Source organism: Ahaetulla prasina, chromosome 1 (genome assembly GCF_028640845.1).
Source record: "Ahaetulla prasina isolate Xishuangbanna chromosome 1, ASM2864084v1, whole genome shotgun sequence".
NCBI classification, from domain to species: Eukaryota; Metazoa; Chordata; class Lepidosauria; order Squamata; family Colubridae; genus Ahaetulla; species Ahaetulla prasina.
The window spans coordinates 239,435,383-239,458,043 of record NC_080539.1 but is presented as its reverse complement, the minus strand read 5'-3'; the positions used below and the strand labels follow the sequence as shown (position 1 = coordinate 239,458,043).

General features: G+C 36.1%; 1 protein-coding gene across 2 annotated transcripts in view; it reads left to right on the top strand.

The window, feature by feature from the left end:
* The window catches only part of MGAT5 (alpha-1,6-mannosylglycoprotein 6-beta-N-acetylglucosaminyltransferase), a 162,888-nt gene that overhangs the window by 71,607 nt on the left and 68,620 nt on the right, over positions 1-22,661 (top strand). For both annotated transcript variants that reach the window (XM_058194097.1, XM_058194089.1), the window contains exon 2: positions 11,816-12,197. In XM_058194097.1, the coding sequence (XP_058050080.1) occupies positions 11,957-12,197 (241 nt within the window). In that variant the 5' untranslated portion in view covers positions 11,816-11,956. The remainder of the gene's footprint in view (positions 1-11,815; positions 12,198-22,661) is intronic.

Here is a 22,661-nt window from a genome sequence, read left to right as displayed (position 1 = left end):
TTTTTAACAAAATTCAACTTTATTTCCATTTTTCTCACCATTAACATAGAAAGATGACAGTGCAGGAGTTTATTTTTTTCCCCCCAGAGATCTCATTAGTTTGTCCTTTTTAAAAATCTTTATATTATTTAGAATCTTTCACCTATATTTCTGGTTCAGTTTATTATTCTGCTGAATAAATTGTCCTCTTATTAATTCTGTGCTGGCATCTCATTCCATTTTAATATCAGTAACCTTACTGAGGTTATTCTCTCTCTCTCTCTCTCTCTCTCTCTCTCTCTTTTTTTAGGAATCTTTTTCCATTACGGTACTCTGTAAAATCAAGCTGTAGTCATACTTCATTTGGTATCCATCTACAGCTTCTAAATTTTTTCTTATATAAAGTCACTGAATTATGGTCACAGAAAGTCATTGGCAATATTTCAACTTTGTTGACACAAGTGGTCAAACTTTTGGAAATCCAAAACATGTCTATCCTGGAAAAAGAACTATGTGTTTCTGAAAAATAAGTACATTCTTTAGCGTCACCATTTTTATGTCATATATCAATTCATTCAAGATTATCCATCATTTCAAAGAATATTTGGGTAGCTTGCCTTGCATCATTTTAATTCGTTTGGTTAATGTTCTAGCTTGCTGTGGACAGATTACTTCATTGCAATCTCCCATTAGGCACCAATTTTTATATGACAGGTCCATTAATTTTCCATTGAATCCATTGAAAACTGCAGATTTATTTTTATTAGAGCATAAATCCACTAAAGGATCTATCTTTTATTAAAATTAATCTCCACTTCCATATATCTACCTTGATCATCACATAATATCATTCTTTGGTACATAGATTTATGTACAAAACAACTTTTTTTTAACTTAAAGCAGCTGAGCTCCTCTACCAAGTTTTCATTAATAAAATATTTTTTTAATCTTTCTTATATGCGTTTCTTACAAACAAATAACATCCAATTTTAATTTCTTCAAATAATAAAATGTCTTCTTTGCTGGGAGGTATTTGCTGCATATATTTTCCAAGTTAGGAATTTAATATCTATGTTTATTGTATACATTTCAAAAAGTCTATTTGTGGCATCTAATGTAGTGGTATCTTCCCCAGCTTCTGGAGATGCACATGAGCTAACTTGGATACCAGTGAGAATAATAAGTTATTTTCAGAAATCATTTTTTGAATAGTTGTAACTTTCCCAGTCAGCTTTCCGGCAAGCAAAGTAAATAATGAGAGGTGGATTCACTTAATGCCCATGTGATTCGCTTAAAAATCATAGCAAAAAAGATTGTAAAATCAGGCACAACTGACTTAACAATCATCTTGCTTAGCAATGGAAATTCTCTCCCAATTGTGGTTGTAAGTCAAGAACTGTAGTAACTTTCTCCAGTGAGAAAGGATCTTTGGATGAATGATAAGGCACAATAGTTAAACACTGGTTTATTGCAGGGAGTGTAGTGTCAGTGCTCAGCTACTTTCATACCTGTATTGGTGAGTGCTCATTTTTTGTATTCCTCTTTTAAAAAGTATTTAATCAATTTTTTTTAGCCATTTTTTTTTTGTCTGTCCAGTATATATTTTTCTTTACTGTCAATTTAGTTTTGGATATTTTGGATATTTGAATACCAATTGAGGACAATAAACTTAAGTAGTTAAAAAGAAACAGTGGGTAATTAATTCTCAATTTACCCATTTTAAGAATATTGACTTTTGATTCCGGGGAACTGCTTTCTGTGTTCTTGAAGAAAGAAGATCTTAACTGTACCTGACATCTTTGCTTGTATTATTCTGTGTAAAGCAAGATGCATCAAAAGCAAAGAAGTCTCTAGAATAAGCATCTTATTATAAGAGTGGTAACAACTGCAACATTTGTTTTGAAGATAATCTTTGACCCCTGAGATGTAATATGCTGTTGCATGTAAATTTTGATCTCCTTTTGAAAAACCATTTATTTCCTTTTTGAAAAAAAACCTTCAACACTATTATTTTGCTGTTTGATTGCAAACCACAGGACTTAAAAGGCATAAGAAATTTGAGGACTGAGCTGCAGGTCTCGCTGCATTTAATTGAAGGGTGTGTAGGAAATGTTGACTTTTAGAGAGAATTCTGCAATATCTGTTCCTGCATGTAAAGTTTCAGCCAAACAGTAATGAATAACTTGCACTGAGAATTGCCCTCACCCGTGTTGTCACTGTACAATAACACTCAGAAGTGATAGATCTGCCTATCCTAACTTCTGTATTGCTGAACTGATTTACTATTCTAGTGCCTAATTCTAGTCTAATGCTGTCTGCGTAGTCTGGGTTTATATGACCCAGGAAGGGCATTGTGGGATGTAGCACCAAATGCATAGCAAACATCTGAGCTCTTTTTTTAATTATTTATGTTTTATTATTCAGGACAGAGCAGAAAAAAATTATTTTAAAACAATAACACAAGAACCACATTTTCTGAAACCTTTAAGGGGGTTCCCAACCCCTGGCCCATGGACCAGCACCGGTCTGCAGTCTGCCAGGAACTGTCCCGCTGAAGCGAGCGAAGCCCCATCCACACACGCATGATCCAGGCAGCTCTCAAAACCACAGCCCCAGTCCACAGAAAAACCACCTGCCATGGAACCAGTCCCTGGCACCCAAAATGTTGGAGGCTATTGCTTTAGATCATGGGTGTCAAACTCGCAGCATCATGCTGCTGTCATGTGACTTTTGTGACATTTTTTCCCTTCGTGGAACTGGGTGGCATGGCCTTTGCGTGACGCATCTCCCCCCCCCCAAGTTTGACATCCCTGCTTTAGATGATAATTATATTGCCCTGGAACATTTAAAATCACTATAGGTAGTCCTCTATTACGACCACAATTGAACCCAACATTTCTGTTGCTAAGCAAGACAGTTGTTAAGTGCATTTTGCCCCATTTTAAACACCTTTCTTGTCAAGAGTTGTTAAGTGAATCACTGCAGCTGTTAAGTTGGTAACAAGGTTTTTAAATGAATCTGGATTCCCCATTGACTTTGCTCGATTGCAAAAGCAACCAAAAAGGTTGCAAATGTGATCATAGGACTTCAGGATACTGCAACCATCCTAAATATGATTCAGCTCCCAAGCGTTTGATTTTTGATCATGTGACCATATTCAAACGGTCACAACTGAGCAATGGTCATGAATGTGAAAAACGGTCATAAGTCTTTTTTTTTTCAGTGCCATTGAAATTGTGAACAATCTTTAAATGAATTGTTGTAAGTTGAGGACGATCAGTACTATACACATTATTAGGTTATTGTTTGAATAATAATCAATTAAATTTTCCAAACCATTTTCAGGATCATTTTAGTTGCCATGCAAAACCACAGGTAGCTTCCAAATCAGTGATGGTAGCACTTGTCTTTTCAAGTCAAACTGCCCATCCTATACCAACTTTACACCAGTGGTTATGTAACACTATCACTAGATTATGTGAGATCAAGTCCATCCTATTTGAAGATACAAAATTGGAAAAAAAACATTACTCACTTGCTGCCCTTGCAATTTAATTATATAGTACTTTGGAGACACTAGAACACATTGTCCTTTGAGCAAGAGATTACTAGCGGGTCTTTAGCTGTTCCTTTAATGATATCAGTTTTCCCACGCACTTCATTGTATAATGAAGTAAAGTATGAGACAGCATACTTTGATGGAACTGATTATGCTTCTTTCAAATAATAAATTGATGGAAGATTTCCTAATCTGTATCCTATTTGATTTCTTTGTTTTTAGTACTCTGTATTTTGTTGTACTTTCTAAGTTTTTACAACAATAAATCTATTATTATTTTATATGTTTGATCCTATACTGTTCATTTCATCAGATTCACAATGTATTGTAATTAAAAACTTATACAGTTATAAGTACATAGTGAAATTGGAGTTGCTGAATTGTGGAAAAGTACAGCATATGGCTGTGATGGCAAAGCTATGGCACACATGCCACAGGTGGCACGCAGCGCCCTCTCTGAGCCGTCACCCCAGTTTAAGTCTGCAGAGTATGCACACACGCCTCCTACCAGCCAGCTGGTTGTTGGATCTCTGCCATGCGGGGGGGGCATGCAGGGGGGGCTTTGAGTACTCGGTCCCAAAAAGGTTAGCCATCACTGATATATGGTGATGACTACATTACTAACAATGGCCATTTAAAAAAAACAAAACGAATTTGACATTTTTTTTTATTCAAAAAGTTTTACAAAAAAAATTTTTTCCCCTTTCCCCCCAACCCCCCTCCCTTCACAACCCCCTCCTCTCTCCCCCTCTGACTTCCCGGAACAAGCACAAGGTATAGTTAAAAATAAAACAAACATATGCTAAAAAAAATTTCCCCAAAACTATTATACTAATTTTCCCTCTCTAGCTCTGACTTCCTCCTTACATAACCAAAATCCTTCAAAAAAAAAAACGAATTTGACATTTTTTTTATTCAAAAGTTTTACAAAAATTTTTTCCCTTTCCCCAACCCCTCCTTCACAAACCCCTCCCCTCCTCTGACTTCCCGGAACAAGCACAAGGTATAGTTAAAAATAAAACAAACATATGCTAAAAAAAATTTCCCCAAAACTATTATACTAATTTTCCCTCTCTAGCTCTGACTTCCTCCTTACATAACCAAAATCCTTTAAAAAAATTAACAATAAACAGTAATAAAATATATAAGTCAATAAAATAAATTAATCCTAAAGTATTTAAAACCAGCTAAAGCATAAAAATCCAATCCAATTCAGAGAATATCTCCCTTATAGCTTCTATAACCATATAATTTTTCCCCCAAGTCTTTCTTACATAAGATCTTTCGAGAATATTCTATTTAAAATTCAGTACAACACATTATAAAATTTCAATACAGGAAATTACAATATCTATTCAACTTTAGTCCTTCCTCGTCAAAATCCAGTATAAATCCAAATAATCTAGTCTTTTATGATAGATATAAAACATATAATCAACCCATTTCTTCCAGATCTTCCTCACATATTGTCTTTCAGGGACACTAATATTTTTGTCTGTTAATATTTCAAAACAACCTTGTTTCAAGGATAATACTTTTGTCTCTTGCCATTTTTTTTGATGCATTAGTGTCTGTCTTTCCTTCATTACTCCTTTTGAAAAGTCAGTCGCAATATTTCCTAGTAGTTCCTTATGTCCAAAAATCCACAAGTTACTGCCGTATATTCCATCAGTCCAAAAAGAGAACTCTTGGAAAGCATTAACCATGTGAATTTTTCTGTTTCGGGAGACAGCCTCCCGAATTCAGGCATTTCATCCAAACTTTTTTAAAAAGCTTCTTTACATCAACTTGTTTATTCACGATCATATCTTCATATTTATCCACTTTTATTTGTATCTCCTCCATTCCATTTTCCAAGTCCTGATTACACTGGTTAATTTCCTCCAAACTCTCATCCAAAATGTCTCCATTTTTTATCAATTCGTATTTTTGAATAATTAAATACATTCTTTCTGTATAATCCTGTATAAAGTCACGAATCCATTCTTCTGAAAGAACCTTCATGGCAAAGTTCTTGCTGAGATCCCCTTATAAAATACTTAAACAAACTAAAATAATCCAACAGTCCACAGTCCAGCACAATAAGATAAAGTCTCCATTCACTTTCACGTTCTCAGCAAGTAAACACCATTTTATTTCATTATGTTGATTGTAGATGAAAGAAGAAAAAAAAAGTTTTAAAAAAAATAGAAGTCAGATTTAATACTTGCAATTTAAATGACTGATCTCCTGTGTTTATTCTGTCTGCTTATAAATATCCATAACAATCACTTGAAGCAGAAGTGGTCGCTCTCTTCTCTTTCTGCATGAAGCAGAGACACGCTGGGGCTGGAGCTACTGCAGAGGGATTTCCAGGGAACTTTCCCCTTCGAGTTCCCCAAGCGGGGCCTCTAGAGAGTTCTACCTATCCTTCTTCTGCTCTTTCCCTTCCCCTTTACCGGGGAAAGTACTTTCAGCTGGCGAACAGCTGATATTCGCTGTTTTCGCCAGCTTTTTTACAGAATCCCAGCGCGGGCGCCCTTAGGGCGTCCTTCGGAGAGAGCGGAGCCACTGGAAGTCCCAGTTGACATCTTGACCATAATAAGTTAACAAATACACATATATAGCATAAAAACTTGTTTTATTTAACTCAGCAAACTTTAGTTGACTAAATTGCACTTTTAATCAATTATAGTTAAGAGATTTAATTATATTATTCAATTATTTGATGGTTGCTTTTTCTGTCAGGTTGGTATAGAGCTTTGTCTACTTGTTTTATGTCACATTCATTAAATAATTGATGAGAGATAATATATTTTCTGTTGAAAAATACAAATAAGTCTGTAACCTTTAGGACTCCCTACAGATTTTACTCCACTAATCGTTGCTGACTATAGGGGCGATGTTTTAAAATGGATTTTAATTTTAACTTAATTGTTCATATGTAGCTCAGCAGAGTATGAGAACCAGTTTGGTGTAGTATTTGAGGCATCGGGTTAGAAACCAAATTCTAGCCCCACTTTGGGCACAAAGCCAGCTAGGTGACCTTGGGCCAGTTACCTTGTCTTACCCTAGGAAGGAGACAGTGGCAAACTACTTCTGAAAAACCTCAGGGTCTTTTAGATAGTCTCCAATCTAAATGGAAGAAAAAAAAGTGGAGTATATAAGTAGAATAAAAGCAGCCATAATTTTATGACATGCTATACGTTATCACAGTTTAAAACAAGGATCCTCTAGAGTAAAATGTCTATAACGTATAATAATATAAACATCCTTATATTAATAAATAAAAGATATAGGATAGCTTCACAAGGACCTAAGAAAAAGAAGCATTCTTAGTGCTTTTCTAAACTTAAAGAGATCTGATTTCAAGTATAATTATAGTGGGAGTTAATTCCCAAAAAAATAAGGCATGTCGGCAGTGACTCTCAAAGCTTTGTAGCACATTACATATGAAATGGTTTTGCTATCTTAACCCAGGGAGACCTTGGTGTTCTCTGAGCTTGGTTGTTTGCTTCCAGACATTTCATTATCTGATGAAGTAATATGATATAACCTGTACTATATAGATATAGATATAGATATAGATATAGATACAGATACAGATATATAGATATATAGATATAGATATAGATATTCTCTTTTATACCTCAGCATATGGATTCTGATAGAAGCAGAAAATTAATGGACTATTTCCCTGTTCTGCACCATATGATTATAATATATGTTACTGTATATTTTTTTAACTAAAGAGGAAATCAGTGAGGGAAATCATTAAAAGGTAAGGCACATCAGGTGTGTGATCATAAGTTTCTTGTGAAACCCTTAAAAAGACATGCATTTTATATATGTGAGTGAAACCACATTACGGGATATGCTGTAAAGTAGAAGACTAATGTTTGGCAAATTTTAATATCTAAATCAAAGCACAGCTAATGCTGAATAGCTTGTTATTTTAGTTTTTGAATGAAATGTATTGCACCTTTAAATTCTCATTTCATTTTGGTTTTAAAGATTGAAAATATTGCTACTCCACCAACCTGTATGACAAACAGTATAAAAATAAAGAAAAATAGGTGAAATGCTTAATAGTTTATACTATTAGTTCTAGTTTTATTGATTTGGTGAAAACTTTCTGAAAAGTTGCTACAGGACTAAAATCTGGGAGAACCTGTTAAACAAAAGACATTGCATGAAAACTTACTAATTTAAACATTGTGGAAAGTGAGGCATATGTTGATTGAAATGCAAAATGCCTTTATATAGTCATCCTATCTTTAGTTTTAAAGGCAAATCACTCAATTAACTTTGATTAACTGCAAATTTGAACCACACGGAGAATGATGAAAAATAGCTTGCAGCTCCATTTGTAGTCTGAAACCATGCTACAGTGCAGCTACACAGATAATTATAATATAAAATAGATGCTGAAATACCTAGTAAAATCTGTTGAATGAGAAATGAAGTCTAAATGCTCCCCAAATTTAAACACCACTTTATAGATTAATTTTTAAGTGTGACTATCAAAGACCTTGCTATAAGCACCTTGGTGATATTAAGACTAAATAACAAGCAGTTTGGGAACCGAGCAATAATGACAATAAGATTTAAGAAGAGAAGAATTATCAGAATCATAGAATAATACAAATGATGCAAAAACTTGCCTATCAATGGATCGGGTGCATTAATGTCTTCGTTAGAAACAATGCAGAGTTTAATTTGTAAGAAAGCTCTAAGGCTAGAACACTTTATCAGAATTTTATTCAAGAGTGATTATGATGGCTTCCTGCTGATCATCCAGATGAAACTCTCTGGTCTTTTGTTGCTAATCTGATTAGAGACTTAATTTAAGAGTCAGTTTAAAGGGGTTTGTATTACCGGCAATTTAAAAAAATCATTTCTATTCTTTCCAAATATATCATGAGCCAAAATTGATAAACAAACACTCAGTGCAATTTACCCAAATGCAAGCTTTTTTTTCAATGGGAAAAGATATAAATAAAATGCACGGACCCTCTCACCTTTGTCCCAATTGTCTTTTTCCAGCTGTTCTATTGGATATTCTGCAGATCACTTCTGTACTTTAGGTAGTAAGAGGAGTTTTAGTTGCCTTTAAAAAAAAGACATTTGAAATGTTTGTTTATAAAAGACTTTTCCACCCTGGCAATGTCCAGACATGTGGTTTTCAACTTTCAGTACTGTACTCTCAGCCATGGCCAGACAAAGGAATTTTGTGAGCTGAGGCCCACACACTTGAAGGGCTCTCAAATCAGATAAAACTCTTTGAAAAATATAGTTAGCATCTTTTAATTCCTGGATAGGAAATCTTTGACCCAGCAGATCTTGCTGAACTATAGCCTCTGGTATCCTTCACAATTGCGCATGTGAGTCCCAAGAGAAATATGTTTCAGAAATATCTTAAAGAAAATAGCTTTTTAAAAATTTACAGCTGTATTCCAGAGAAATTTCAGTGACTTTACTAGAGAGCTAGAGACAATTTTCTTCAGCTTGTAATGGGAGGCAGAGTAGCTACTTCCTGCAGGACTAATGGCTTTGATCTGACTTCAAAGTATTTTCATAAGTTATTACTATATTATTTGGGCACTAGTGATTGTCATCTGCTTTGCCTTGTAATTTCTTGAGTAAACTGACTCTGGGACATTAGTGACAGTATGGTTAGATAAGTCTGGGGTTTGGGTCTCATGAGCAAGATGTGAGATTAGTTAATCCTCCTGCTCTGAATTATAGCTTCACAAATTCTTTTCAGTATCAGTATACTCTATATTCTGGGCAATGTTTTCTGTTTTGTAGATGGGGCCTCTTTAAGTTAAGCTTTTGCAACCCTACACCTAAATACTTGCAACCTAATATGACTGCTCTACCAAAAATCCTGACTCCTCCTCCATATTGAGCTAACTTGAAGTTACATCCAGATTTTAAAATTCATATGGAAATAAAACTGATTTAGCTCTGCTTGTTATGGAATAGATATTTTAGTGTTTTAACCTAGTTGAGGAGAGAGAACCTGAGAAAGGTATAGCCTCTCACTTAGCTACTTTCTCTGGGAATATTTCTTCAAATAGAAGCCAACCCAATTTATTTATTGGCTTCATTTAGTATAGGGCCGTGATTGCGAACCTATGGCACATGTGCCACAAGTGGCACGCGGAGCCATATCTGTGGACACACAAGCATTGTCCTAGCTCAGCTCCATCATGCATGCACGCACTGGCCAACTGATTTTCGGGCCTTTTGGTCTCACCAGAAGTCAGGAAATGGGCTGTTTCCGGCCTCCGGAGGGCCTCCAGGGGGGTGGGGAAGGCCGTTTTTGCCCTCGCCAGTTTCCAAGAAAGCCTCTGGAGTCTGGGGAGGGTGAAAAACCTACTGGACCCATCGTGCCATCACACGCCAAAAGTGGAGGGAGCGCAAGGGGATCGATGCACGGGGGGTGGGGCGCATTAAATTATGGGTGTGGGCACGCATGCGCATGACCCCCCCACACTCCCCCCATTTTTGGAACGCAATGGCAAAAAGCTTAGTCATCACTGGTATAGGAGTTGTCTAATGTGAAATGGCCTTCTATTATCCTGGACTCTACATAAAGTAGTGCATCATTTACTTTAAAAGGCAGGACGGTTGTGAACATAATAGGCAAGTGTTTTGTGATGGATTCCATTTTGTAGGGTTCAGCGATGTAAGAAAATACCATAGGTTTGGCAGAAAACTGCAGACATTTCAAAATACATACTGTAGTTAAGGAATTGCCTATTTGTTAGATTCATTACCGTGTTGATACATGATTGTTCAATAACATTCTCAACAAAAATGAGACGGGGTTTTTTTTTACTGGAAGTGAAAATTATTTGTTAAAGATACTATATTTTATTTCATTTCATTTTTAGGATGTCTGAGTCCCAAATGACCAGGTGTCTTACAAGCAAAAACCAACTCATTAAAAGAAAAATACTTCAAATCAGGAAGTTCAAAAGTTGAAAAAGCAAAATAAAATAAAAAATCAAACCAAAATACAACAAAACCAAAAGGAGGCTCCATATTCACCCTGTTCTGGCGGCCTGGAGGAAATTGGGGTTTCCCCAATCTTTTTCTAAGCTCCAGATCTTCAAGAATTTCCTAATAACATGAGGAATATGGACACTCCCACAGACAGCTAGAGATAGGCTGCCCCTTAGATAACTAGGGCCTATTTCATGAAGGGGATTAAAGGCAATGACTATCATCTGAAATTATACTTAGAAGTCAACAGGCAGCCTCTGCAACTTTTTTCTTATGGATCATCATGGCTATTCTTAATTTTAGATAATTTAGATAATTTTCTTATTAATCAAAATTATTTATTTAACTGTAGTGTTCCTGAATACTGCCAAGTCTCTTTTAGCCATGCATATTAGTGATAATATATTTATATGCAAAGAGGGGTTTTTTGGGGGGGCTTGAATGGCAGTAGAATGTAGGATCTTCTGGAACCCAGAAACTGACTTTAAGTCCACCCAGAGATGCATTATGAGCTGGGCAGCCATATGAATTCATTTAAATAAACAAATAATATACCCAAATGACGCCTTCACAGATCATTGCAGCTATTTACATTTATGATATGAACGCATAATTTCCCTGAAATGTAGGTAGATTATATATTTTTGTAATTATATTTCACACTTCGGGAGTGTAAGTCAATCTGTAAAGTGAAGCTTAGAAAAAGATTACGTAAATTGGGGAAAACCCAAGATTCATTCCGAACTTATTTTTAGAGAAGTGTCAGTGAGATCTTAAATACTCTTAAAACTGAAATTTAAGAAAGGATGTTAAGGAAAGCTTTTTTATATTATAATTGTTTTTCCTTTTGAAAGGTTTGCTGAAAACTTTTTTGATATGCCATTGTTTTTAACAAAACTTCAGACTTCTACAATGAAACTGAAATTAAATTGAATGCTTTGCAGTCATATCCTTCTAAAAAAAATGCCACTGTGTTGCTACCATGTGAAAAAGCTCTCTGTAGAAATGAAAACTGAAAACATTGTTAAACTGAGTTCAAGTTCTTGAAAAGGTAGATTCTACAATTAGTGACACACATCTTTTGATGTCGTTCCAAATATGGTCTTGACTCTGATATTCTTACTCATGTCATAAAATAGGGAGTTGCAACAACTGCCAATTCACTGAGGAAATATATTGTGCTACTCAGAGGTGGGGAGTGAGTTAAATAAATAAATATAAAGCCAGCTGGGAAGGAAAGGATTTTATTTCTTTAAATCACCATATGCTTCTTTTCTCTTTCAGCAGGAGGATGGAATTGAATGGAGAAAGCATGCTGACTAACAAGCCAGAATCTGTAACTTCAAAATTGTGATTTGTGTGGCCTGCACTGGGAGTTTGAGCTGCAAAATCTTTCCAAAGGACTCCAGAAGTGTTGAAACGGCCATGGCACTCTTCACTCCATGGAAATTGTCCTCTCAGAAACTTGGCTTCTTTCTGGTGACTTTTGGCTTTATTTGGGGAATGATGCTTCTGCATTTTACTATTCAACAGAAGACTCAGCATGAAAGCAGTTCAGTGCTTCGTGAACAAATACTGGATCTCAGTAAAAGATACATAAAAGCATTAGCAGAAGAAAACAGAAATGTAGTGGATGGACCTTACGTTGGGACAATGACTGCATATGGTGAGTATGTTTATGCGTAGATTCCTATACTGAAACTGCAATATTTTATGCCTTATTCAGTATCATCTGGCCAGTCAACTCAAAAGCCTATATTTAGACCTTCCTTCCTTCCTTCCTTCCTTCCTTCCTTCCTTCCTTCCTTCCTTCCTTCCTTCCTTCCTTCCTTCCTTCCTTCCTTCCTTCCTTCACAAAAATAAACAATAACTTGTTTCCAGAGGATTTACAAAGGATTTTGTAAACCATGGTGGCCCAGTGGTTAGAATGCAGTACTGCAAGCTAATTCATTGCTTACTCCAGCAGTTCGATTCTCATCAGCGCAAGGTTGACTCAGCCTTCCATCATTTCAAGGTCGGTAAAATAAGGGCCCAGATTGTCGGGGGCAGTATGCTAACTAGTGCTATTGCTAAACCAGCCAGACATATAAAAAACTTGATCTAAAGTACACAGGAACACCCATCTCCTCTGATTTAAGTTTATATACATTATAACTTTAATGAAGTATTGCCATGAGCATATGTATATGTTAATAATGTCTTGTATATCAATAACATGTGTAATCATAATCATAATCAAACTACACAAAGTCCCCAATTTTAAGAAAGTGGGATTAAAACCAGCATCTTCCTCCTGAAACAATCATGTCAATTGGGTTGATTCAGGTAGAATAGTGTGGTCCTAGAAATTGACTTAGACTTGGATACATGTTAAAAGCAAGTCTACAACACAAATGTGATACGCTCCTCACAATGTATGTCAGCTTACAAGTGGGGCATTGCATTTTAAAACAACTTGAGCTCCCTGATGGTCTTTAAAGACTGTCCCATGGGGAACAATGGTCCACTGGGTAATGATGAAGACATGAATTATACTGGGGCTAAGTCATTCTGTTGCAAATACCTCTGGAACTGGCACATGAGCCAGAGTTGTGTAAAGGCCTGTGTGGCTACTATGTTTATCTTCTGCCCAATCAAAAGGAGCTTTGGAAGGAGATTCAAGTTAAGGGCCTCCTACTTCAGGCCTTAACAAAAAGTGCTACAATGCATTAAAATAATACATAATTTTAATATAAAATTAAAATATTTATATAGTAAAAACAATAAGGTTAGAAATTTCCCAAAATTCTGTTAGGGCATTTACAATTGTTGTTATAACTAAAACCATTTTAACTAAAATTTGCAAGAAGCAGTATCCAACCTTTCATATTTGGTGCAAGGGGCAGCTTCAGTTCCCACTCGTTTTGTAAACAGGCTTTCAGAATTTAAAGAAATAATGGTATCCCAAAATCTCCCAAAATTTAAAGAGATAAATCAGGATGGTATCCAATCTCCCAGACCATTTAAAAAAAAAAAATCGGAGGAGGTAGAAAACCAGGTTGGGTATCAAGGGTATTTTGCTAAAGAAAAAATGTGTTTCAACCATTGATTTCTCACACATCTCCCTCCATCTGAAAAAGATAAGAGTAGCTGCAACCAGATCAAATATAGCATATTTCTGGGAAGTTTAAAGTTGCCCCTCATAGCAAATAAGAATTCCACTCTTTCTGGATGTGGCATTTGTTTTCTTCCATTGGATCATGGATGTTTACAGCAGCCTGAATAGTGCATTCATATCATCGTAGCTGTTAGCAGCTGTCTATATTTATAACGTATACACAAGAGTTCCCTAAGTTTGATTTTAGACTTTTGAAATTAAGGAAAATTGTGTGTTGCAGTAATTATATCTCTTTGTTCAGGGATGAATTTCAGTATGGAATTAAAAGCGGGGGTGGGGGGTGGGGGGAAGAAACAGTATAAGCTAATAAATGCCCAAGATTTAGACAGTAACCAATTTACTTTTAAAAAGAATTATCAGTAGGGAAGAGCAAGACAAAACAAATTTGTCTCCAATTCCTTAAATGTTGGTTTAAGTGGTTGTCCAAAACAGGAAAGAAGAATCTTGCAGATTCTTGTGGATATGATGTTTCATTTGTTTGTTATTTTTATAAAGAAATTTCAAAGTTTGGGAGACTTATATTTAAAAGCTGGCAGTGAGCACTATGAGCTCAGCCTTTCCATTACATTAAAAAAAAGGTTAAGATTTAATTTTGGCCAGAGAACTGCTGCTTTAAAAAAAAAATCTTCCCTTTCCCAACCATATTGTGTAATAGCAGATACATGATTAAATAAGCTGCTAGGACAACAGCTAAAAATACATCACATAAAGAGCAAGAAACATTACCTGTTTAACTTGTTCCCCAATTACTTTGATTTACCTGCCTATTTAGTGAATGTAAAAACAGTATTGTAATGGAACAACAATAGTATACATTATTTTCAGAAAACAAATACTTGTACTATACTGACCTTCCCTTGTTACAGATAATCCTCAACTTACAACCATTCATTTAGTGACCGTTTAAAGCAGGGGCGCTATTCAGCAGGTTCTGACAGGTTCTGGAGCCATGCCCACCAAGCCACGCCCACAGAACTGGTAGTAAAAAAAAATTAAATTCCACCTCTGGATCACAGTTATGACACTGAAAAAATCAACTTATGACCGTTTGTCACACTTGCGACTGTTGCAACATCCCCATGATCATATGATCAAAATTTGGATGTTGGTAAAATAGAGGGAATTAAGATTAGACAATATGAGTATAAAGTTAGAGCTTTTGCAGATGATGTAGTGGTTACTTTAACAAATCCTATAAATTCAAGTAGATTTTTGTTGGAAGCAATTGATAAATATGGAAAGGTATCAGGATTTAAAATAAATCAGAATAAAACAAAAGTGATAATCAAAAATATGTCTATACAACAGAAACAAAAACTAGAGGAAATGACAGGATTTGAGGTGGTAAAAAAGGTTAAATACTTAGGGGTTTATATTAGCTCATCGAACAAGAAACTTTATAAGAATAATTATGACTTGCTATGGCAAAAAGTTCAGAATGATATGAGTGTCTGGAAAAAATTGCAGTTGTCGCTATTGGGAAGGATTGCGGCTATTAAAATGAATGTGTTACCTAGATTTTTGTTTCTGTTCCAGATGATACCAATAATTAAAAAGGATAAAAATTTGGAAGATTGGCAGATTGGGATTAATAAATTTATATGGCAGGGTAAAAAGGCGAGGGTTAAAATGAAAATAATACAGGACTCACGGGAAAGAGGTGGTTTAAGAATGCCTAACTTTAAACTATATTATGAAGCAGTAGCCCTTTCAGTAATAAGTGACTGGTTTAATTTAACAGAGGAAAGAATTTTGAATATAGAAGGTTATGACTTGTTATATGGATGGCATGCGTATTTATTTTATGAAAAAAAAGTGGATAGGGCTTTTAAGAATCATGTGTTGAGAAGTGCTCTTTTGGTCTGGAAAAATATTCTTATAAATTAGATTACAAGATTCCCATATGGGCGAGCCCCAGACATGCAATAGAGAATATAAATATAGAACAGAAACAGGAAATGATTACTTATAAAGAACTTTTGTATGCTGAAGGAGGTAGATTGCAATTAAAATCATTACAGGTATTAAATGAAGAAGGGAGGAATTATACTTGGTTTCAATATGGGCAAATAAGTGCTAGATGGAAAGAAGATCAAAAATTGGTATAATGCAAAGGAGGAAAATTTAATAAAGCAAATTAGAAATCAGACCCAGGAGCATATAAAGAGATTGTATAATGTGTTGCTTGAAATAGATTCGAAAAGGATTTGGTAAAGGATTGTATGATAAAATGGGCACAGAATATTCAGGAACCAATAATGTTGGAAACATGGGAGAAAATCTGGGTTAGAAATGTTAAGTTTACACAAGCACAGAATTTAAGGAAAATTTTTATAAGATGTTTTATAGATGGCACTTAGATCCCAAAAATTATCATGTATGTATCCTAATATCCAAGCGAAATGTTGGAGGTGTGATTGTGATGACGCTACATATTTTCATATTTGGTGGACTTGCAAGAAAATTAAGGCCTTTTGGATAAGAATTTGGTGGATTATTCAAAATGTACTGAAGAAGAAGATAAAGTTCCTGCCACAATTTTTCCTTTTGGGAATTATAATGGATTGTACAGGGATTGAGACTAAACTGATTCTGAATTTAATAACAGCAGCAAGACTGTTGATTGGACAATACTGGAAGAAAGAAGAGGTACCTACAATAGAAGAATGGATACTGAAAGTCATTAATTTGGCTGAGATGGCTAAAATCTCAGCTTTTTAAAAAGACAATATGCAGGAAAGATATTTAATTGAATGGAAAAAATGGATTGATTATCTACAAAACAGATATCAGATTAAGAAATATCAGATTGCCTTTGAATAATTAGGAAGTTATTTTATGTAATGGGGAGGGGGTTGGGAGATGAAAAGCTTTGGATGAGGTTAATTGGATTGGAAGGGAAAATTTTATTCTATGTTTGGTTTATGTATTGTACCTTGGTATAATACAAGTTATGTATTATGTACCTTGTGATTGACCCGGAAAGCCGGGGGGGTGGGAAGGGAGGGGGGAAAGGGGTTTTCTGGGAGGGAGGGGGAAAAAAAGGGGGGGGAAATGTTTTTGTTTTTTTTTAAACTTTTTCAATAAAAAAAAATTTGGATGTTGGCAACTGCATTATATTTATGACACTTGCAGTGTGTTGGGATCATATGATCACCTTTTGTGACCTTCTGACAAGCAAAGTCAATGGGGAAGCCAAATTCAGTTAACAACCATGTTACTAACCTAACAACTGCAATCATTCACTTAACAACCATGGCAAAAAAGGCTGTAAAATGTGGCAATGGTAACTTAATAACTGTCTTGCTTAGCAAAGGAGATTTTGGGCTCAATTATAGTCATGTATCAAGTATTACCTATATACTGTAAAATCTTGGTTAAGACAATATGGTCTTTTAAGTAAGAATGACATTTAAGAGAAGGCTAATACACAGGATATACTTCCTGGGGAAAGTCCCTCTTTCAAATATAGGGTTTGACATCATAAAATCATATTTTGGCTCTGCTCCTCCGGGTGATTATAATCTGTTCATAGTTTTATCAGCAAAATTCAGCACCTACACTGTGGTTTCATACCAGTTGAAAGGTAATATTATTGATCCAAACTAAGATTACATTTTCTGCAAAGCACACATCAGCTAACATTGTCCCAAAGGTGCTTATTCAATAGGCAACTGGACTGTCAGCTCTGGCATGCCGGCCAGCCCGGAGCTGCCATTCGGCAGGGAGCCTCCATACAAGACTGCCGGCCAGGCCAGCTGACACCCCAGAAGCAGCCAGAACCCAGCCAGGACCCCGGGAGACACCAGCCCCACTGCCACACCAAATCTCACCTTTTTGGGCGGCAGAGCTGCAACAGAAACTCCCGGAGGAGCCCGCTGTGCTTGGGGAAGGCCGTGCGGCCACCAAACAGCTGACAGGCGGTCTCATGGCAATGATGTCACCAAGGCACTGCACAGCAGCATAGGAGGCAGCCACCGTTCTCCCTGGCCATCCTAGACCTTCCTGGAGGACTGGCCACTCCATTAAGGACCAGTCCCCCCTTAAAGACTCACTTGCAGTGGCTGAGAAGCAAAATGTCTTTAAAGAAAAACCAAAAAGTCTAGTTGCCTCTTCAAAAAGCATCTTTGGGATAACCTTGACCTGGATGACTGAGAATCTCCATAGATATCAGCTAACGTTCTAGGTCAGGGGTTTCCAAACCTTCACAAGGTCTCTATATGGATTTTAACCCCCAAAATTCTCCATAGTGATCATTCTGGGTGTGAAATCCTGGGAGTTGAAGTTCACAATCTTGGAAGATTTCTAGATTGGGAAATGGTCACGTTGATCTCTCTGAATGCTTTTCAAAGGAGACCCACCTAGAATGTGTTTGTATCATTCATTCATTCATTCATTCATTCACTCATTCACATGCTGCCCATTGCTCATTGTCAAGTAACTCTGAGTAGCTATAACTACATTTTTCAGGAAGTGACATAGCAATAGCACTTAGACTTATACCACTTCATAGTGCTTTACAACCCTCTCTAAGCAGTTTACAGAGTCCCCAACTATTGCCCCCAACAATCTGAGTTCTCATTTTACCCACCTCAGAAGGATGGAAGGCTGAATCAACCTTGAGTTTGGTGAGATTCGATCTGCCAAACTGCTGGCAGCTGGTGATCAGGCAAAGTAACCTGCAGTACTGCACTCTAATCACTACACCAATGCAGCACATAGGTAGCCTATGTGATGTTGGCATCAGTATTAAGTTTTATCTTGTTAATCCATAATCAGTCCCACTCTGCCCAGAGGCAGGGCAGAATTTTTACCATCTATTTGAAATTTGGAAGGTTAGTCGTAATAGCATCAGTTTTACTGTATAAAGGTAAAGGTTCGCCTTGCACATACGTGCTAGTCGTTGTCGACTCTAGGGGGCGGTGCTCATCTCCGTTTCAAAACCGAAGAGCCAGCACTGTCCGAAGACGTCTCCATGGTCATGTGGCCGGCATGACTCAACACCAAAGGTGCATGGAACGCTGTTTACTGTATACTCTGCTCTAAATCTCAGGCGACATTTCCCCGTTGTTTCATGCAGAGCCTAAACATTTATAGGAATAATTTCCACAAATAAATAAAACATGGAAGAATTCTTTTTTCCTGAATGTTAGGACACATTGCCTCCCATAAAGATGCCAGTGTTAACCAGACATGTTAAGAAGTTTTTAGGATGAATAGGAATGTACTGTACTCATTTTGTCTAGTTCCTGTAAAAGCTATTTTACCAAGGTTGGTGTAACATCAAAACATTTCTGCTATTTCAAAGATTTACCGGTATTTAATATAGTATGGTATGTTTGCCATCTTGGGTTACACATGAAAAATAAGGTGGAATAAAAATATTAAAAAAATAATCAAAACATCTCTGCTGTTCTAAAGACCTACTTAATACAGCGTTTAGAATCTGTAGAGAACTGCAGAGATAACCATAGAGAAATTATATGATGATTGTTAATAGACATGAAGAAAAGAAGATAGTATAAGAAAGAAATATAAAATCATGCCACTTTGTTGTTAGGCGTTAAAATTTTTACAACCACAGTTGAGCCCAAAATTTCTGTTGCTAAGAGAGACAGTTTCTGAGTGAGTTTTGCCCCGTTTTACAATCTTTTTGGCCATCGTTGTTAAGTGAATCACTGTAGTTGTTAAGTTAGTAACATAGTTGTTAAGTGAACCTGATTTCTCCCTTGACTGTGATTACATGACCTGAGACCCTGTAACTGCCATAAATATGTGCCAGTGCCAAGCAATTGAATTTTGATCATGTTACCATGGCGATGCTTCAATGGTCACAAGTATAAAAAATGGTCCAAAGACTTTTTTTTCCAGTGCTGTAACTTTGAATGGTGACTAAGCAAATGATTGTAAGTCAAGGCTACCTGTCTTATGGCTTATTTCAATAAAGTAGAATTCTGGAATTCTAATATCTCTATTACCTGACCTGGCCTATGTCTAAGGGCTGGTAGACTCCAACCAGATACCAATGGATAAGTCCCCAAGCAGGAAATTAATAGAGCATTTGCACTATAAGCAATGACTTCTGCATCCAAATTCTGTCTGATTATCCTTAGTAACTTTGAAATAAGCCAGTGATGGACTTTATAATATATAAGAAGCTTTCATTTCACACATTATTGATAGCACAAAACTAAAGTATGTGCAATAAAAAAGGAAATTAATGTCATTGCGCGAATAGTAGAAGGGCTTATCCATTATTGAGGTAAGAATTGGAGAGTAGAGCATTACACTGATTTATTTAAATCAGTACACATCATTTCCATGATGTCACTATATAAATTGGTGCAGACAACATTTGTGTAATGAAGTTGTGATGCAAACTGCAGTGTAAATATGCTCTGCTGCAGGAGAAATCTGTTTCATGAAGCCTATTAAAATTAGGTTTCACTGGTTAATTTTTACAAAATTGCCATCTCTTCAATATGCTAATAAAGGATTCAGCTTTTGCAAGTAATTTCCAAGTGAGAAATTATATTTAAAAGATCCATAGTCTATCAAATAGCAGAAGAAGCTCCTGAATAAAATCATTTTGTTGTCACACTGGCCTTAGCAAAGTTTTGAAAGTGTAGGAGGATGTTAGAAGAATTTTGAAATAATGTCCGTTCTATTATTAAGGAGTTGGAGGATGCATTACAAACAATGAAGTTTAATTACTGTTTAAGTATCCTCTTGAATTCTCCCTACATATTTTATTTTGCTCTCTGCGTCTTTAAGAGAGTTTACGAATTACTTGGACACCACATAATAGCACTAGTATGTAGATTAGTGGTTCCCAACCTTTTTTTGCCCATGCCCCACCTAAGCATATCTGAAATCTTGATTGCCACCACCAGCCTGTGACATAATATTTCCTATTCAAAAAGTGAAGAGGAACACTTACAGAGGAAGCCTAAAAGGCCATTAACTTGGTTTAAACAAGGTTCCAAATTGCCTCCATTGGGAACCATTGATTTAGACTTATATATCGCTTCGTAGTGCTTTACAGCACTCTCTGAGTATTTTACAAATGTGAGCATATTGCCCCCAACAATCTGGGTCCTCATTTTACCAACCTTTGGAAAGATGAAAGGCCGAGTCAACCTTAAACCGGCATGGATTTAACTGCTGGCGGTCGGCAGAATTAGCCTGCAATGCTGCATTCTAACCACTGTGCCACCACGGCTCTAGAAGCAGATAGCTTATTTTAAAAGTGGACAAACCTTTAGTTGAAATAGTTCAATACCACAGTATGAGTATTGCATGAAAAAAGATCCACATTCTGTCCTAATAGTTCAATTTATCAAGCTTAGGAGAAAATCATATTCATAACTGTATATAAAGCAAAGACAGCCCTTTAATCTTTTTATGTAATAGATTTTTAAATAATGTTATTTAATTCCCAATGTTCATTATCTGGATATGGTATTTATCACCTTTATATTTTTTGTGAAGTCTGATATTTACTTCTTTAATTAATTAATTTTAATAAATCAAAGTTTCCCTTAATAGTGTAAATGCCTTCTTGGCCCACTTTTTCAATGATATTAAAATAAAATACTAAAATGAGTCATTTACAAAGCATCCCAACAGGATAGCAAATACAGACAGTCCCCAAGGGTTCATTTAGTGACCATTGGAAGTTACAATAGCACTGAAAAAAGTGTCTTGGGTATCTGTGGCAAGGAAGATTGTACAGTGGGGCAAAATTTACTTAACAAATGTCTCACTTAGGAACAGAAATTTGGGGCTTGACTGAGGTTGTAAGTCAAGGATTACCTGTAATTAAATGTTACCTAAGAACAAGAAGTATTGTTTTCTGTTTTGTCTTAAGATAATTTTAAATAAAATGCAAACTTACTTGCTCCTCCTTTATTGGGAACAAGAAGAATTGGGAAGGGAGAGGGAATAAATATATTCATATATTATACTGAGCCATAATCATTCATAGTCCAACTTGGAAAAAATGCTTTCCTGCTCCTAAATGGGATCAGTGCTGCTTTATATAAACTGTGTCCTGGATGTTCCTCTTGCTATTAGTTTTCACTTTCTAAGCTTCCTGTTTATTTTGCTAGAAAGCACCTGCCTCTTTTTAAAAACTAATTGGTTCCCCTGGTTCTTTTTTTCCCCATCCCATCTTATCATCATGAAATCTTATTTATTTGGCAAAAAGGAAAGACTGCAACATCCCTGAATAGACCTGCTTACAGATCAGGGCTTAACCTTCTTTCATATCTCCCTAAGTATCTTCTTCTCCTTCTCTGTCTGCAGTGGAAGCCGCTCTTTAGAACAAGTGCCTAATTGTTGCTTTGTCCCTTTTGTCTCGTTTCCTGACAAGATTCTGTGACCGTTGTGTGTGCATTTGCTTGAAAGGTGGAGGTCACCGTCCCTAGAAGCAGCCCTGTTGCACTGCTTTTGTCATCCATGTAACATTAGTGTAACATTTTGTAAGGCACCGTAGAGCTTCCACAACACCCTGTACCAAGACTTACATTCCGATGCTCTTGCTAAATATTGCAGATTGACCAGAATTTGTGCTAACTTGTCCTTGAAGAGAATACATTTAAAGACTATTGATATGCCACGTTTCTCTTCACAAGGATCCATAATTTATTCTTTTTGAACCTGAAAAGAAATTTCAGTAAGATAGCAGGTGCTAAAAGCTGTTCTGAAAGCAAGGGTTTTCTGCCTTAAATCTGTACGGCAAGGGAAACCAAATATATTATTGAAAATGACACCCTGTCTAAATTTTAACTTCATTTGCCTTGTGGTTTCTTTAGCTATAATTTCGTTAGCTATAATTGTCAAACTCTTGGTTCTGCAGAAGTTTTCAGTAACAGGGAACCTGGCAGGATATTTTGCTTGTTAGAAAAATCTCCTTTGGGAAATTGCATTTATTGTCAACACTGGAGTTTCTGTAAGGAAAAAAAGCTTTAA